Genomic DNA, 18,552 nt, shown 5'->3' with positions numbered 1-18,552 from the left:
GCCTGGCAGGCATCTCGCTTGGTTGGGAGGTGGCAACGAGCCGGTAGGGACAGCCCCAAATTTCCCTGTGGGCAAGGGGACCCCATCACCTGTGGAGATGTAGGCTCAACCTACAAGACGTAGGCTTGGTTTAGGCTGTGCTTGCTACTCCCTCATTCATCTCTTGCTTTGCTCTTTTGGACCATGAGCAATTCAAAGATGAGGTTCCCGACTCCTCTCCTGGCTTGGAGAAGCCTTGGGAGAAAGTATTTTATAGGGCCAGATTGGTGCTTTATAATGTTTCCAAGTCCCACAGAAATCCTCAAAATTCACTCGACCTCTGTGCTGACCAGGGAAATGTTCCTACATTCCCCACCCATATTGCTGATGGTGGAGGTCATGGATCTGGACACTCCTTGTCCCGTAGCTTGTTGCACTGATGAGGCTGTGTCTTCCCCTGTTGTACCAATGCTCAGGCTGCCTTCTTAGGAGGCAAGTGGGGGACCCTGTCCCCACTGTCCCAGGAGATGTGTCCCATCGCAAGGTTTCCACCTCCAGTGCGTTCACGATGCTCAGCCTGATGCCATCTCTGTCCTGCTTTCTGTTGGTGCTGCCAAACCTTGCAAACCTGTCCCCTTCTCTGGGGACATTTCCTTGGGGCTTCCCCCATTTGGTCTGGAGATCTTGTGGTCCTGCTCATTTGAGCTTCCTCGTCCCGTAAGGTGCAGCCTGGGGCAATCCTATTCCTACGGGAGCTGGTCACTGCTGCTTTGGGATATCTCAGTTTGCCACAGCACCCAGGGTGCTTGAAGGGAAACAAGGGCTTGTTTGGAAGCAATCCCCTAATTTTGCGTGTAAGAGGAGGCTGCCGCTCACCAACGCGGTGAGAAGTGGCTGTGTTTTTGTTGTAGGTCATGCTGTAAATCCCAGGGAGCAGGACCTGCAGCAGGACGGCGGCTCTCGGCGACCGAGGCTGGCGTTGGGGTAGGAAACCTTGGGGAGGGATCTGTCACCCCCTGGGCCCAATCCTGCACATCCCTGAGCACCTCCTCCATTCACTTGGTCTTTGGGATAATCTCTTTTCTTTCCCAACCTCAATGTTTCTTCCCTTATGGCTGCTTCCCGCAGGTCCCAAAGCCAAGCGATGGTGTCGCTGGTGGGACTGCATCCCTCTCTGGAGAGCCTGAGGCTTTAGAGATGGATTTGGGGGTCACCACTATGAGGGAGGGTGAGGAGAAGGAGTTGGACCCCCCTGTCCCACAGCAGCGAGGGGATGCCCAAGACTCAAAAAAGAAAAGAGAGAAGAAGCAAGAGCAAAGGAAGCAGCAGGGAAAGGGATCGCTGAGAAAAGGAAGGAGGAAAAAAGATGAATTTGAGGAAAGCCTGGGGGATGTGATGGAGGGCATTGAGGAAGAGGAGGGTGCTGATGAAGGCAGGAATCGGGCAGCGGGACAGGGCAGAGCTAAGCGAGGGAGAAGCAACAGCACCGAGGGACGGGATGATGGGAGGGAAAAGCAGAAGGGGAAAGCGGAGAAGCACAAGAAGGTGAAAATGGAGGGTGTGGAGAGAGTGGGGAAGAAAAAAATAAAGAAGGAAAAAATGTTGGAAGAGGAGCAAGAGGTGGAAAAGACAGATGAGAAGGAAGGAGAGGGAGGAGTGGGAGATGAACTGGGGGAGAGAGATGGGGTGGGAAAGGAAAGTGAAGATGGAAAAGGAATAAAAGAGGAGGAAGAGGAGGTGGATGAGAAAGGGGATGAAGGATGGGGAGAGACACAGAGTGCAGAGATTGGGCAGGGGGTGAAGGAGGAGGAGGGTGAGGAAGGGACAGGAGATGTGCCAGGGAAAGAGAAAAAGCAGAAAATCAAGGAGAAAAAGCCAGAGGGGGGAATGAAAAAGAAGGGGAAGAAGAGCAAAGAGAAGAATGAAGAGGAGAATGCCCCAGGGAAAACCCGGAAAAGGAAATCTAAGGAAGAAGGAGAAGAAAAGAACAACAAAAAGCCTAAAAAGGATAAGGAAGAAAAGAAAGAGGCAGAAAACAAGTGGAAATGGTAAGCGTCCTGCATGCCTTTGGCCCGTGGGCAGGTCTAACGCTGATGCAATTGGGGTTTTAGTTTTATTTCTTAGGGTGAAACTGTGAAAATTCTTTTTTTTTTTTAACTATTCTTAACTGCTCTGCTGTATTTTCTGAAGCCTTGAACTCACACTCTTGGCAGGAGGAAAGGGATGAGAGATAACGGGAGGTCCTGAATACAAAATAGTATTTGTATAGTACAGTTTTTTGTTCTTACAATATGTATTCCTCTTGAAATAGCTTTGCTGGTGCCCAGCCAGGGAAGGCAGATGCTCATGGCTGGTGGAAGAAGATGATTTGTACAATCCCCTGTAATAAAACAGCTTCCAAGACAGCGGGACCCATATCAGGGAGCTGTAGAGGATATAAAGGGGCTGCATTTTTTTTTCCCTTTTGCAGCAGGGTTTGGATAACCCAGGCAAGCTCTTTGGCAGAAGAGCGTAGGGAAAAGATGTGTGAGTGGGGCTGATGGGCGCTGTCTTTTTTCGAGGAGACAGGGAGCAGTGGCTTTAGCCACTTGGTGTCGCTCTCTCCCAGAGCACCCCAATATCTGGGGCAGAGAAGGAGCATTTTGGGGGCTGGATGCTTTGGAACCTGTTGCAAACCCAGGCTGTGGGGAGCCGTTAGGGTGTTATCCCAGACAAGGGTGCTTGGATCTTTGGGACAGCTTTTGCGAGGCACAGGGTGGCATGCAAAGTGGGACTAAGCAGGTTTTTGGGGATTTTTTGTTGGTTTTTTTTTTTTTTTTGCTAAGTAATGCCTTGTATGGGGAGCTGGAGCTTGGCATGGAGGCGCGAGGCCGGTACGTAGCATCAGCTCGATTTGCAGTAGTTTTGCCCCGAAACACGTGCAGGACTACTTTTCCCATAAGGCTGCGCTGCCCTGGCACGTGGGGGCTGCCACAAACTGGACCGCTTGGCCACCGTGGTGGCTTCTCACGGCGATGCCTCGGGCATCACCATCGCCGTGTCCCGGTGGGTAGCAGGGTGCCAGGGCGAGATGCTTGGGGTGACTTTGGGCGTCCGTCAGCCTCGTTATCTCTGCGGGCGAGCGGTGGCACGTACCGGTGTCTTGCCGCTTGGCCGAAGGGTTCGTCATCCCTGACTCACCCCCGTTTGCCTCCGGTCGGGTTCGGGGGGGCTGCAGTAGGTGAGTGCGGGTGATGTTCTGCCAGGTTGGGGGATCGCGTGGATTTGGGAGGAGAGATGAAGCCCTTGCAGCATCCCGCAAATCACTCTTGTGGCTGCCTGTCTCCGAGATGCTTTCAACCAGGTTTTTTGTAGCTTGTTGATTTTTTTTTTTTTCTTTAATATCTTTTTTCCCTATGTTTTCCTGGCACAGTGCACCTTTTGATGTGATTGATTTATTCCACCACGCTTCCCGTGGGGAGGAGAAAGATCGGAAATGCTTCCGGGGCACCGCTGAGCGAGAAACACTGGGGTTTTTTTTCCCTAGGATGAAATCTTGCTGTGTTTTCCCAGCAATCCTTGTTTTTTGGGTTTTTTTTGGTGGTGTTTTATTTTTTTCCAGAGATGCTGGGGTTAAGAGGTCAGTGCCAGCCAGGCTGGCGCTGAGCTGCAGGGTGCAGATCCCCTGCCTGTCCCATGCAGCGCTGTCAGCAATGCTCTTCCAGCGGACTTCTTCCTTTTGCCCCTGATCTGGGTTATTTCTTTAATGCTGTTCTCCTGATCTTCAGGGTGGGTGTTTTGACTACTTTTTTTTTTTAACTTTTAAAATTTTTAGATCTTCATTTCGCAGCTAAGGCTTGCAGTGACTTTAAGAGGAGGAGGGGGGGAGAGGTGCATTAAAATCTTATTTGCATTAAGATCATAGGTATAAGTAGGTGTGAATGTTGTGTGTTGACTGATCCATCCCTTCGCTCTCCCCCTGCATCCTTCCATGTCACCGCACCAAGCGTGTCCCCTTCCCCAGGACACCTTTCCCTAGGTTGCATTGCAGTCTTCCTTGTTTGAAAGAATGGGGAAACTGAGGCAGTAGCAGAGACAACAGGATTTCACCTGGGGTTTGTTGCAACTGTCACCGCTCACAGAACATCTTCCCAGGGTGACCTTGGGGAGAAGGTTCCAAACCCCAGGGGTTGGGATGCTCTCATGGGTCCCTGTGCATCTGTTCCAGGTGGGAAGAGGAGAAGAAAGAAGATGGGGTAAAGTGGACCCAGCTGGAGCACCGAGGACCCTACTTTGTCCCCCTGTATGAGCCGCTGCCTGATGATGTCCAGTTTTATTACGATGGTACGTCTGCCTTGCGATGGGACTTGGACCATGTGGAGTTCTCTGCCCGGCTGAAGAGCTGGTATCTTCTCTTATGTGCTGGGGGAAGTATTGCAAACCACAAATTATTAAAGGGTCTAAATATCCCATTGGATAAAGCCTGAACCCTGGGTTAAAGCTGGAGGGTTTTGCACCTGGTAGGAGTTAGGGGGTGATTGGGAAGCTAATGAGCTCCTGATGGTTTTAGGGTGTTTTGTGCATCCCCTCCCATGCGGAGCTCCCCGACCAGGGTGCCTGCAGCTGGTTTTAGGGTGCTGTAATGCAACTGTGTGTGGATTTGGGACTTGCACCTCAGCTCACAGCCTCTCCTGGCTGCAGGACATGCAGTGGTGTGGGGCTGGACCCTAAGTTTTTGGAGGGGAAGCAATGGATCTTGATGCTGTTTGCTGAAGTCCTTGCGTACCTCTTGTGAAGGCGGACCGGAGGGGAAAAAAAAAAGAACAATTTTTTCACATTAAGATGCTTTTTGGGGTTGAGCTTTAGGTCAGCTCATGCATGGTTTCCCCGCAAGCTGGGGAAAATGTGATTTTTTTTTTATTTTTTTTTTACTTTCGAGAGCTGCAGTTTGCCTGTCCCATGGCCTCAGTGACTGACACATCACTTGCCCTTCAAGACATTGCTGGGTTTGGCTGGGCTGCTCCGAGCTCCCGGTTGTGGCTCCCGATGTTGTCCGTAGGGCCACCGCGCATCGCCTTACGGCACCTCAGCGCACCAGTGGAGGGGCTGAGAGATTGGCAGGATGGATCCAGGTCTCTGCCATCCTCCTTGGTTTCCCACCTTGGCTGCTGGGCTGCCTTATCCTCCCTGCTCTTGGCTCCGTTCCTGAACTGTTTTCTGACAGATCAAGGGAAGGGAGGCAAGAAGGACCTTGGGACTTGGCCAAGGGATGCTGGAGATGGGAGGGGACTGCAGTCCCATGGGGTCTTGGTTCTCCTCAGCCCCCTCACTGGGGCTTCTTATTCCTTGTGGGGTTCTCATGGGAGGAAAAAAACGGGCAATTTGGGGAAATGAGGTGTCTGGCCACGCTGTCACCAGAGGGCACTGCTGGGACATCGATGGGGCTGTCCCAGACTTTTTTTTTCTATTTTGGATCTACGAGGAGGAGCCCTGGCAGCTGTATGTAGTCCTGCGTAGGGTTTGGACCTTCCCTGTGGCCTCTGAGCTTTTGGAGACCCATCTGTGTTGCGTGCATTTAGGCTGATGGCTTTGGTCCGGGATCTTGGGTGACACTGGCTCCTTTGCTAAAAGGTGTCACCGTTCCTGGATGAAAAAGTGTTTGTGGACAGGCAGCAACCCCAAATAGGAAGGGAGCATGGCTGAGCTGGTGGTGTGTGTAGGTGGTTGTGGGGCTGCTATAAGGCTGTGACCCACCATGCCCTGCAGTTCAGGTGGAGGTCAGGAACCTCAAACACCAGAGTGTCTGGTGCAGGTAGAATTGAACTGTTTCCTGGAGCTCTGCAGCTTTTCCTGCAGCTTGCCTAGAAAAGCTATTTCAAAGTATAGGTTTCCTAGGAAAAGCCAAGATGTTCCTTGAGTTCACTGGATTTCATTGCTCTAGCCAAAGAGCTCAGGAGAGGACAGTGGCTTTGCCACCTCCAAGAAATGATCCAAGATTCACTGGACAACCATGAGAGGCTCTTGCATTTCTATCTGTTGCACAAATCTCAGCTTTGAGCTTCCCATGATTGTTCCATCTGTGTGGGAAAGTATTTGAGATGAAACTTCTCCAAGTGGGATCCTGGCTATTCAGCATGGTCCTGGAAGTGATCATGGTCCGAAAGCAAATCTTTCTGTGTTGTCCTGTGGAACCATTAGTTTGGGACTCATCATGGCATGGTGGCTGCTGAAAGCCCTGTGGCCCAGTGACCTTAACATAAATCAGGATTTCTGGAAAAGAAAATGAAGCGTGTGATTGCAGATGGGCTGTGACAGCATCCTGCTGTGCCAAGTGCTCAGGGTATTGATCCACAGGCGAGGCTGTGCCTGGTGCAGGGAGGTGCTGAAGGCTTGCCAATGTCTGTCCTCGCCCCTTGTCCCTGTTTTGGCACTGTGGTGAGCATGGGGACTGGCCAAAAAACTGCCTGGGGCTGCAGGGTTGTGTTGTCCCCATAACTGATGCTAAATGTCCTCTCCCTTCCTAGGCAAACCCCTGAAGCTGAGCCTGGCTGCGGAGGAAGTTGCCACCTTCTATGCCAAAATGCTCGATCATGAATACACGACCAAGGAGATCTTCCAGAACAACTTCTTCAATGACTGGAGGAAGGTGCCTTCCCTGTGAGGGCTTTCTTGCCGTCTGTCCTCCGCATTAAACACTCAGCGTTAAACCTGTCATGCCTAAGCTGCAGCGTGGGATGGAGGGGATGAGGGTTTTTTTGTGGCTTAGTTCTTTATTTATAATCATATCATTATGAGATTCTATATTTTATGATTTATTTCCTTGCTTCTTGTGGGTTTGGGCTGGGGCTTGCTGTCTGCGACATCCTCGAGAGCTTCACGTTGGCACTTGTGGTCTCTCTGAGTTTTAGGGATGCCACCTAAGAAAGCAGGTGCTGGGTCTTGCAAAAAAACCTTGACAAATGGCTTGGGGCACGTGTCGCTCTGAAGGATTAACCTCGTGGTCCCACGGCACCACAGCTCAGTCTGCAAATAAAAGCAAGACCCTACTAGGGCGAGTTTATGTGCCCCCAAATACCTTTGGTGCTGCTTCTGCTGTCCCTGCAGGCTGCTTGCAGTCATGCCTGGGGACTGCTGCTTCCCACAGCAGAGGTTAGAGGTTGTTCCACCCCAGAGCTGGCTGCATTTTGGTTTTCTGTGGGCGCAGGCTTAGGTGTCCAGGGGCAGCCTGGCCTCCTGCCACGGCAGCTTTGCCTGCCCTTGGGTGGATGTGGCTAGGATAACTGGGGTAGCTGCTTTCTTCTGATTTTTCTGAAGAACTGGAGTGTGGGTCTTTATTTCTTTTTCTGTGAAGGAGAGGGATAGGCAGCAGCTCTGTGCAGAGACCCTTTTGCTTCCTGGCTTTACCTAATCCCTCTTATCCCTTGCTCAGGAGATGACCTCAAAGGAGCAGAAGATAATCACGGACCTGGACAAGTGTGACTTCAGGGAGATCCACAAGTACTTTGTGGACAAAAGTGAGGCACGGAAAGCACTCTCCAAAGAGGAGAAGCAGGTGAGAGCTGTGTCCTATGACATCTGGGACTGGCTGTTGTGTTTTGGGACCAGGCTGGGGTAATTTGGCTCCTGCTTGTCTCCTTTCCTGGTGTTACACTCTGACCTGGGACCTCTTTGGCCCAGCTCTGTCTCCATGACCATCACACCCCTCTTCATTAAGTTTATCAGCAGATGCCGCACGTTTCGTGGCTTTGCAGGGTACCAGTCATCCTCAGACCATGGTTTGGGGTCCTGCCCTGTCCAGAGGATGGTGGACTTTGCTAAGGGGCTGGTGGAACACAGGCTTGTTCCACCAGCGTATCATGTGAGGTTTTGCAAAGTAGGTGGAGATGAGCCATTTGTTGGGAGTGGACTTGGACCCATGCTCACCTCTTCCTCCAACCCTTTGAGCTCTGCCTTTCCAGCCTTGTTTTCTCCAGGGAAAGGTGGGTAGTGATAGGCAGGCATAAGCCATGGGATTTTGGTCATCCTATGGGATGATGGTGGCATGGTCCTCGTTTCAGAAACTGAAGGAGGAAGCGGATAAGATCCAGGAGGAGTATGGGTACTGCATGCTTGATGGGCACCGGGAGAAGATAGGGAACTTCAAAACTGAGCCGCCGGGGCTTTTCCGTGGCCGTGGTGACCACCCCAAAATGGGCATGCTGAAGAAGAGGATCATGCCAGAAGATGTTATCATCAACTGCAGCAAGTGAGTTGCCACAGGAAGAGCTTTTGCCATTTACCCCGGTCCCAAAAGCAGCCCCACACCTCTTCTGCCTAGAGCTACCGTGGGGTTTTGCTACCTCCTATAATCACTGCTTTCCACCCCCTGAGGCTTGAACTCGCTGGAGCCCTTTTATCACCTCCTGGTCACCTCCAGATGTCGGCTTTGCAGTTAGGTCTGACTTTTAGTTTCTCTGGACGTATGGTGGCCAGAAAACTGGTCAGCAGCTGCCATCTCTCACTGGTGCTCCCACTGTTCACCCAACACCAACTGCAAACACCACAGTGCTCCTTTGGCCCCTTTGAAGAAGAGACAACTCTGTACTCATTCTCCTGTGCTCCTTTTCCGAATGAGCCGTTCCTCCTCATTTTATGGGTCCCTCGTGCTGGCTGGAAGCATCAGGATAGTCACTGGAGGGAGGAAAAGCAGTGATTGGGTTAAGAGTGTTTACCCTCCAAGTTATGTGAGTTGGATTGGTCTTAAACCACCCGTATGAAGACCTTGTGGCCTTGATTCAAAACACTCCCCACCAGCCCAGCAAGTTCTCCTGTTGTCCCCAGCATACAAAAGACAAAGACCTGATTGTGTTGTGGAGCGATTTTGGGGGGGGCTGTATGTTTTCTGTAAGTAATGCTGCAATGTGTTGACCATCCTTGTCTCGCTGTGAAGAAGCAGTTTAGCTGACGACCTGTTTCTTCTTCATGGTCTGAGGGCTGCAACCCTGCTCTACCCGCAGGGACTCCAAGATCCCCGAGCCGCCAGAAGGGCACAAGTGGAAGGAGGTGCGCTTCGATAACACCGTTACCTGGCTGGCCTCGTGGACGGAAAACATCCAGAACACTTTGAAGTACATCATGTTGAACCCCAGCTCCAAGCTGAAGGTTAGAGTGATGCTGCTGTCGAGATGTAGTTTTTGCCTCTTGGGCCACTGGCTTTTTTGCCAGGTGGAAAGATCAGGGGAATGCAGAGATGTGGTGTGTCAGCAAAAATGTACTTTTTTTTTTCTCCCCCTGAAAAAAAGGGGGTAAACTAAGTTAATCAGTGTTCCATTGGGTGGTGAAGGGAAAAGAACAGAGATGATTGTTAAGCATCAAGCCTATTCCAGGGGATGGATTGCTACCGGCAGAGCCAGCCTTGAGCTGTGCTGCTCATGTGTGTCCAGGGAAGGCTGTTGAGAGCCAGGCAGGGGCTGAGAGGGTCCACAGGGACCAGAGTCTATGGGGTTGTATTACTTTATGTCAGTAAATAGAGTGTAGGGAGAGATGGGAATCATCATCTGTAGTGCCGTGGGAGGGAGGCAGTGAACCCTGTGGGGAAGGAAAGGTGATTTAAAGCTATTTCCAGTCCTCAAAGCAAATAAGGAGACTGCATGCAAGTTGGGCACAACTGAGCAAGTGCATTGTGTTAGTCCATGCTGCTGGTGTCCAGGCAGCAGTGGCCACGGCCACGCAACGCTTGACCACTTTGCTCCTCACTTGCTGTGTGCTGGCTGCTAGCTGGTGGAAAACATCTCCAGACTATGAGCAGCTCAGACTTGGCCAGGATCCCAAATCCAGCACAGCCAGTAGAGGGCACAGAAACCCTAGATGAGCTGTTTCTGCTCTGATTTTTCCACTTACAGACTTTTCTCAAGAAAACAAAGGGGTTTGAGCAGTATTTAGATGCTGGAGGTGTTCCTAGAACAGGGTCTGACTGGGAGGGGTGGAAGGAAGATGGGGCACTGGGTGAAAATAACTCGGCCTCTCCAGGGGGAGAAGGACTGGCAGAAATACGAGGTAGCCCGGCGCTTGAAGGATGTCGTCCACAAAATCCGTGCTCAGTACCGAGCCGACTGGATGTCCAAGGAGATGAAGAAGCGGCAAAGAGCAGTGGCCCTCTATTTCATCGATAAGGTATCTGCAGCCTCATCCTTGCCCCCAGGTCCCCCATCCTGGTTGAGGTTGGGGCTTAGCTTACCTGATCTACCTCACCTTGTAGTTTGGCGTCTGCTGGTTGTACTAGCCAGGGTTGCTCTTCATGAGGTATCTGGCAATGATCATGAAGGATGGTGACTCCTTCTGTCTGCTGATGCTTGTGCGAAGCTGCAGTTGTGTGGCTGTAATGTCCTTCCTGGACTTTATTCTGCGTGTGTGTCTCTGTGTGATGGCAAAAGTCCCACTGGAGAGCTGGATAATTTTTATTCGGGGGGGATATTTTAGGGTTTCCTTAAAGCAGTGAAATAATCTCCTGCTGGAGGCAGTCACTGCTTGGTTTCCACCAGGGTCCCAGTAGCCATTCAGTGAGGCACTGTCCTGAAAAACCTTTCTTCCCCCCCCACCAGCCCTGGGTGTCCACATCCACTTTATTAACCTTGGAAAGGGGAATTGAAGTTGGGCTGAGATGGATGATTTGCCGTCTCCTTCCAGCTGGCCCTGCGAGCCGGCAATGAGAAGGAGGAAGGAGAGACTGCAGACACGGTTGGCTGCTGCTCCCTACGTGTGGAGCACATCAAACTGCACCCCAAGCTGGATGGGCAGGAGCACGTGGTGGAGTTCGACTTCCTTGGGAAGGACTCGATCCGCTACTACAACAAAGTGTCGGTGGAGAAGCCGGTGAGTGGGGCAGAAATGGAGGCAGGAGCTGGCGTGACAATTTGATGCAGGGTTAGCTGGGTGGGTCGGTTCACTCGGAGGTCTTCAGTCCCAAATCTGCATCTGAAACCTGTTGCAAAGATGCCTCCTGTGCTTTAACACCACGGTGGCAGCATGTGCGTGAGATGCAACAGCGCTGGGTGATGAGGATGCACACGTCCTGACCCTGTCCTGAAGAAGGGGGAGAAACTTTGGGGTGGGGCTTTCAAGGTTGTTCTAGCCCATGAACCACGAGAGAGAAGTTCTGCCTCCTGCTGGAGCATCCTCAGTTGACTGGTGGGTGTTAGGACTTGAACTGTCCTCATTGATGTTTTGTTTTTTTGTTTTGCCCATGGGATAGACGATTTTGATGGTCGACTGCCAGGGATAGCAGAGATGGGGGGGAAAACAGCCTGTGGAACTGGTGGTTTTGAGGTCCCAGTGGCAGCCCTTGAAGTTGAGAAGGTTGGTGATGTGGTAGGGTGTGTACTACGCAAGTCTGAAACGGAGTCTATCTGGGTGAGGCGGCAGATGGAGATGTCTGGGAGGAATTTGCTCCTTGTCCCTGACCAGGGCCATCCTCTCCTCCTCTTTAGGTGTTCAAGAACCTGCAGCTGTTCATGAAGAACAAGGACCCAGCAGATGACCTCTTTGACAGGCTCAATGTGAGTTGTCACCTCTAAGTTTTTGAAACAGCGCTGAATGCCCAGAGGGGATGGAAGCAAACGCCAACATCCCTGGCCAGCCTGCAGGCTCCCAGGCTGTGGTGCTGCATCAGTGTCATCCCTTACCCTGGTTTTAACTATCTTCCCTCCAAAAACTCCACTGGAACTGAACACCCTGTTGGGATGCCGTGATTTTTTTAAATTTTTTTTCTATCCTCTTTCTGAACTGGTAGCATCTCTGCTTCTTTGAACGCAGGCTTGGTTGCCTGCCTGCACCCGCGAGTAACCTGTGTCCCTGCTAAGGAGATGGTTTTCTTCTTCCCTCCCCTAAATCATATGCCTGGGGTTTTTTTTAGCCTGGGAAAGCCTGCCCACACACATGTTGCTTGGGGCATTGCTAGAGGTGTCAAACCTCAGCTGTTCGACGCTTTCACGCCTTGGCCGGGCTCAGCAGAAGTGTGAGAGGCTGCCGGAGCACAGGGGTGCTGGAGAGATGTGCTGCAGCCTTCCCTCCTGAGCCAATCCCCTGCAAAAACCTCCTCCCTCCTCTTCCTCAGCATGGGATATGGGGTGCTGCCACCCATGCTCCCCCTCTGCCTGCATCCCCTACAAAGCCACTTGCCCATTTTCCCTCTGAAGAGGGTGCCCCTCTCTGGCTCTATAGAATTTATCTGTGATAGGCTTTCTTGGTACAAATAAGGCTTCCTCCAAACCCCAGATGTCTCTTCTTAGCATCTTCTATTTGCAGTCCGACTGCAGCCCCATGTGGTCCGTAGAACAGAGAATATCGTACGTGATAAATGTGAGAAGTAATATTGGATGCGAGATTTGTCCTCTTGGACATAGATAGGCAGAAATTGTTGACTTCCAGAGAAATTCTTTATGGGTTTAAGTGGAATTTGTGCCAGTTTTTGGTAGATCAGGGCCTGACCCAACAAGTAGATCTGCAAGCTACAGGAGATTTTTTTTTTGCCTAATTTGGTTGCTTGGGTAGAAGACGGTCTGAAAAGCAAGTGCTATATTTATTATCTCCTGGCTTCTACTTGTTCTCTTCCTTCCTTTCCCCTTGACTCTCTTCTGTCTTCCTTCCTTCAGACATCCATCTTGAACAGACACCTCCAGAATCTGATGGATGGTTTGAGTGCCAAAGTGTTCAGGACCTACAATGCCTCCATCACCCTGCAGGAGCAGCTCAAGGCGCTCACTAACTGTGAGTCACTGACAGCGTTTGTGGTATCACCAGCTGCATCGTGTGGCCAACGGGCTCAGCGATGTCCCCCCATTGCCTTGGGGTCCCTAGAACTGCTTGCCCCTCCTCGGCAGGTGATACACCACGTTGTAGGGTGGTATGGAACTTACGGGGGTATGCAGCAGGTTGGGAATCATGCTAAGTGAGAAATAGTTACCCGCTCAGCGATAGTCTGACTAATTGCTAGCCGAGATGGGAGTTTTTCTTTTTCTCCCCTTCCTTGCATTGCTGGTTGCTTGCATTATTTTTGCCTGCCTGGGGTACATGAGTGATGAGGCACAGTATCAGTTTCAGTGATGCTCAAGTGTCTTTTACTAATTTCCATAACCAGTATTGGCCTTCCCTGACAAAGGATGGGAAAGGCAAACAACTTGTTGTTGTTCTGGTCTGTTCGTTGCCTTCCCCAAGTCCCAGAAAGGAGACAGAGTGATGCTTCTGTTTATTTCCAGCTGAAGACAGTGTTGCAGGAAAGCTCCTCTCCTACAACCGAGCTAACAGAGCTGTGGCCATCCTATGCAACCATCAGAGGTCTACACCGAAAACCTTTGAAAAGTCGATGCAAAACCTCCAGACCAAGGTGAGACAGACCAAACTGAGAGCCCCCAGACCTGATCTCACCTCTGATTTTTTTTTTTGGGGGGGGGGAGGGCAGTGGCAGGATGGGGAGAGGAGTGTGAATAATCTGATGCCTAAAGGGATCACATTGATCAAGTGTGGCAGGGGATGAACCAGGAATAGTGGCTTTTTTAATCAGTGCAGAGACATCAGTAACCCAGGGATAGAAGGGGATGGGGTAAGTTCAAATGCTGGATGAAGCACACATGGCACAAAGTTTGGTTTGGTTTTTTGTTGGTTTTTTTTTTTTGTTCTCATCACTTGGTGTCTACAAACCAAGCTGGGTGCCTTTTGTGGTGGCACAGCTTTGACACAGTTGGCTTGGGACCAGGGAAATTGTTTTTTCCATCTGGCTGTTTGCAGGAGGACCAGCTGAAGTTTCACAGGTCTGCTATGGAAATACCTCAAACTACCACTTTTAATTGTCCTGAGCTTTTGTTGGCACTCTGCTGGTGAGCTTGGGACTTTGCAAAGGGCTCCAGCACTGTCACGAGGCAGTCGGTCTCAGGCAGTTGTGCAAGATGAACAGATAAGAGCCGCAAGTATTTCTGGTATCGGTGCTGTGAGGATCTTTAGCAAGATGCTAAGAAATGCTTGAGCTCCAGCAGGTGCTGCAGGGGCAAGTTGTTGGGGCTGGAGTGAGGCTGGTACGAAATTGAGGAGTGGTGTGGCAAATGAAAGGGAAAGAGAGAGGCAGCTGAAACCTCCAGAGAGGACAGGAGCATGGGCTGACTTTGTATTTACCTTCCCAGATCGATGCCAAGAAGCAACAGGTTGAGGAAGCCCAGCAAGAGCTGAAAAAAGCTGAAGATGAGTTCGAAGACACAAAAGATGCCAAAGCAGAAGCGTGAGTGACTCTTCCTTACAGCCTTCTTTTGCAGAGGGATCTCTGTGCCCTATGGATCCTACAAATGCCATGGTGCAAAGGATGCCTAGCTTGAGGTTGGAGCTGGGGATACACAGACTGGCCTTGTTGCATTTTTTTTTTTTCTTTTGGGACACTTGTGGGGTGGACTGTGGCCTATCTGATCTCTGCAGCAGTCATTGCATGGGGGCTGTCCAAATTTGCTCCTCTCTCCCAGAGCCTAAATGTGATTTCCTGGTTAGAGACAGCAGGAGGCTAGAGGAGGGAAACAAGGCTTGTATCTTATGTTTTACTCTGGGGTTTCTTGTTTGCTGCTCATGCCCTGTGTTGGTGAGATGCAGAGCAGATTGTCAGAGATGGTCGTTGCTCCTGGAGCCTGGATTTGAGGGAGACTGTCTTTGCTGGATGCTGGCTTTTGTGCTTGCCCAACCTTGGTGGTAATAACTTTTATAAAAGTGTCTTATCAGGTCAAAGTACTTGAGAAATAGGCTAGTGCTGAATGGCATCTTTGACTCTGCTGTTCTAGACTATTTCTAGGCTCAGGCCTTATAGAACTTAACATGAGTGTAGACACTAATCTGAACTGAAGCTCATTGGCTTCCCATCAGGCTCCCATGCAACAGCAGACCAGGAGAACCGCTCTGTATTTTACCTCTTACTGCTTCTTTTCCCCTTTAACATGCTGTGTTGCTCTTTCTCTGGCCTCAGCAACGTGGAGAAGAAAAAGAAGCTGTTGAAGCGGCTGGAAGAGCAGCTGGCCAAGTTGAACGTCCAGGCCATGGATAAGGAGGAGAACAAGCAGATAGCTCTGGGCACGTCCAAGCTGAATTACTTGGACCCCAGGATTACCATAGCTTGGTAAGTACTGGGCATGCTATGGGGCAAATGTTCCTTTAGAGACACGCGGATCACCTAGCCCTGCCTGGGGAGGGGGATAAACACATGCTTGAGCCTTTGGGGGAAAGGAATAAACTTTGTTTCTGCCTAGAGGAACCTCCCCAAGCCCTGGAGATGCTGGGGGAAGCCAGCAAAATCCAAAGCTAAGGCTTCCCTTGCTGCAAACAACTGTTTGCAGGATATTCCTTGGGGCAAGATGGGGTTGCTTTGCATGTCTTTATCGGCAGTGGCACAAAGTTAATTTCTTAAGGAGCTTGGGGCTAAGGAGTTTGCGTGGGTGAAGGATGCTGCATCCCAAGCGGAGAGGACCGCTGCGGTGGGAGCAGAGCGGGATGGGTAGCACATCCCCCACTGCTGTCCTGTGGTCTGTACAGGTGCAAGAAGTTTGGTGTGCCCATTGAGAAGATCTACAACAAGACACAGAGGGAGAAGTTTGCCTGGGCGATCGACATGGCCGACGAGGACTTTGAATTCTGACACAGTGCCTTTCATGTTACTTTGTGCTCATTTGGTGCTGTTGGAAACTTTTTTTTTTACGTGCCACTGCAGTCGTGGCAGGGGTAGGGCTGGGGGGTTATCTAATGGAAGTTTGATACGGGTATTTTCTGCCTTTTCTGTATACAAAAGAAAACACAGGATTTCTAGTTGAAACAGGTATTGTTGACTTGTGACACTCATCCTGACTGCAGTGACTTTGATGTGAACTTTTAATTCCTCTGCAGAGTTGCCAAGTGCTTTGGATCTTTTCTTTCCTCCTCTGGAGTCTGGGAAGAAGATTGAATGAGAGCCTTAATTGTGCTGATAAACAAGATTAGATCTAATCCTATCTCCTTGATGTAGTGGAGCTGTGCTGCCCTTTTCAGACTCTCTGAAGTGGCTTGTTGGGGAAACACAAGGCAATGACAGCACCGAAACAGGCAGCTGCAGTGTTAAGACCTGGGCTTGGATCAGGGATGCACTGGCAGGAAGCAAAAAAATCTCAGGGTTTTACATGGGAGGGTATTTTGCGCCCTTTCGCCTTCAGGAGAGGAGAAAATGGTGCAATTGCACACATACAATCAAAATTGAAAAATGTTGTGGGAGGGAGAGAGAATGTCATGGCAGGAGAAGGAAGGTGGGGAAGATGCTGGATTAAAAAGCAGGTTTCACATGGGAGGGATGAAATTCACCTTGGCATGAACGAAGTGTACTTTAATCACCCCTGTGTGGTTAAACCTTGGTCTGAGAGAGGACATCTCATCTGAGGCCATGCTTTCTTTCCCCTACTTGCTTCAGTTGGCTCTGTATCCACAGCAGAAACTAAACCATCCAGCCCCAGATCTAGCACTGGGAAAGGATGATGCTGCCTGTGGGGCTGGACCATACTACGGGGAGATGCGAACGCGCTGAGGAGCGGTACCCAATCTTGCTGGAGCAATGCCTGCGTGGGATGACAGCTTCGTCATCAGGCTGCATCCTCCCCAGCCTGCTCCCGCTGGGCATGGAGCAGGCAGGGACCGATAGCATAAACTGCTGGTGCTTGCTGCCTAATTGGCTGCTTTTCAGAGGGGAAAAAAAAAAAGTGATAGCATGTACCTGGCAACAGTTAGCCTACATACTAGTGACTCTCAGGTGTAAGCAAGCTGTTGCATTGGCAGCAAAGCCTTCTGGCATCTCAGGGCTGATGTTCAGGTCGCTGTAGTCCAAAGCTCTCAGTGCTTCCCATGTGTTCATTTACAGCCACTTGTTCTTGTGTTTAAACTATTGCTATTTGGGTTGGAAGTCAGGTACTTGAAATGCATTTCATTAAAACTGGAAGTGATTTTTTTTTTTCTGAGTATTGGTGATTGGAGGCTTTTTGCAACTCGGCCAGGATGTGGTTCTGCTGTGAGCTGATGTGCAGAGGTCTGAGCCAGGGCTCAGTCTCTATAATGGGGTCTGTGTATGCTCAGTTGTCTGCAGGGGATTAGGTGTGATAGGAAATCCTTTGCCTTCAAGCAAAGAGCCTGCCTGCAGATCTCAAAAACCATTTGTGCTTGGTCCCTAAGGGCCCTTATGCAAAACTGAGCCACCAAAATTGAATTGCTGTATAATAGCAGAGTCATGACAAATGTAAGGGGGGAAATGCATGGGTGAAGCCAATGCTGTTTTATTTCAGATCTGCACTGGGATGTGCTCCACCACTTGGCTGAGATGTGAAACCCTAACTGGACTGTTTCTGCAAGGCCCAAGAGCTCTCATTGGTTTTAATAACGCAGCTGACTCCTAAACCAGGGATCTAAATCAATCTGAATGGTGGCCAGATTTATTTTTCTGGCAAAGGTAGACCAGTTATCAGCTGCGCAAGCAACAGGCAGGAGCTGCCAAGCATGCCTTGACCTCTGTGTTGGATTTCTACTTGTGAAACAGAAGTAACCAGTTTGGTCCCAATGGATGGAGATGTTTTTCTGCCCACCCTGCTAAATGCTTTCTGGCTTTCAAAAGAGGTTAAGGCAAATATTTGCCACTAACTATGGTGGAAAGTTTGTTCCATCCCAAATGAGGGAGTCATTCCAGCCAAGCTCCTAGTGAAACAGTGCTTCTGGTTTCCAGCAGCAGAAAATAGGAGCAAGATGCAATTGGATGAGCACTATGGGTGTTTTCATTAACCAATAGTTTTGGGTTTTTTTTAAGTATTTCCTAGAGAAAAAAAGACTTTCAAGCACAATGTGAGAGAAAGGAGCTGCATTAGTAGGAGCAGCTGCAGCAGTCTGAACAGCTGCTGGGGGAAGCAGTGGAAAAATCACCCCAGAAAGCAAATCCTACTGCAGCTTTGGGGGGGGGAAATGAGTAAATTGATCCTTGGCCTCTCTTCCAGCAGGTTCCCATCAGTGCTGTGATCCTCTGCTGGGTTAATGGGGTGGAAAGGCTGGGTAATTCCTGTCTGACATGGTCCTGTCCATCCTCACCCTGTTTTTGCTGCGATGGAGGATCCACAAAGTGGGCGCTGACAATATTTTATGCTTACAGGGCTGTGTTTTCCTCAACAGCATCCCTGGCTCTATCAAAGCATCCTGCTTGGAGCAAACTGGAGGTGATTTGACTCCAGTGAGGGCTCAGCTAATGAAGCTGAAGGTCTTGTGTTTGGCTCTTGTGCTGCAGCAAATGAGGGGGGGCCAGGCTGGCAGATGGGTTCTGGTGCTCTGGAAGTCAGGGCTGCAAAGGTCTGCCAGTGTCAGGTAATCAGTAATTAATGGCTATTCTTTAGGAGCTTAAATGAAGCATCTTTTTCCCAAAGGATGCTACCCTGGATTGTATCGCTCTGTGAACCAGTTCTGCGGGGCTTGACCATTTCTGTCAAAGCTCAGTGAAATCAAGGTTGGAAGCCTAAGTGCATGGGAGGTATGAAGGAAAAGCAAGGTGGGGAGTTCACGTGTTTTGCCAGGTATCAAATAACCCATACTGGGGTGAGTAAC

General features: G+C 50.3%; 1 protein-coding gene across 2 annotated transcripts; it reads left to right on the top strand.

Annotated features, from left to right (window-relative positions):
- Positions 1-1,216: 1,216 nt before the first annotated feature.
- Positions 1,217-16,879, top strand: TOP1MT (DNA topoisomerase I mitochondrial). 2 transcript variants are annotated; one of them, XM_075024072.1, is made up of 14 exons: positions 1,217-2,027; positions 4,187-4,302; positions 6,483-6,604; positions 7,388-7,510; positions 8,016-8,203; positions 8,955-9,099; positions 9,967-10,110; positions 10,624-10,809; positions 11,424-11,492; positions 12,588-12,702; positions 13,191-13,318; positions 14,109-14,203; positions 14,930-15,079; positions 15,493-16,879. In XM_075024072.1, the coding sequence occupies exons 1-14, from the start codon at positions 1,375-1,377 to the stop codon at positions 15,593-15,595; spliced, it is 2,337 nt and encodes a 778-aa protein (XP_074880173.1). In that variant the 5' UTR covers positions 1,217-1,374; the 3' UTR covers positions 15,596-16,879. The 2 variants fall into 2 exon arrangements, with proteins under 2 accessions (XP_074880173.1, XP_074880174.1); XM_075024073.1 differs by having other exon boundaries at positions 1,960-3,747.
- Positions 16,880-18,552: the final 1,673 nt, after the last annotated feature.

This window comes from Buteo buteo, chromosome 3 (assembly GCF_964188355.1).
Source record: "Buteo buteo chromosome 3, bButBut1.hap1.1, whole genome shotgun sequence".
NCBI lineage: Eukaryota > Metazoa > Chordata > Aves > Accipitriformes > Accipitridae > Buteo > Buteo buteo.
Note: the sequence above shows the minus strand (reverse complement) of the source record. Positions and strands in the feature narration are given on the sequence as shown.

What these genes read in the sequence shown, in the direction of transcription:
- TOP1MT (XM_075024072.1), top strand. Translation starts at nt 1,375, where the DNA reads ATGGAGGGCATTGAGGAAGAGGAGGGTGCTGATGAAGGCAGGAATCGG. An exon ending in TCTCCAAAGAGGAGAAGCAG is followed by an intron (nt 7,511 to 8,015) that starts GTGAGAGCTGTG and finishes TCCTCGTTTCAG; the next exon opens with AAACTGAAGGAGGAAGCGGA. An exon ending in TGCAAAACCTCCAGACCAAG is followed by an intron (nt 13,319 to 14,108) that starts GTGAGACAGACC and finishes TTACCTTCCCAG; the next exon opens with ATCGATGCCAAGAAGCAACA.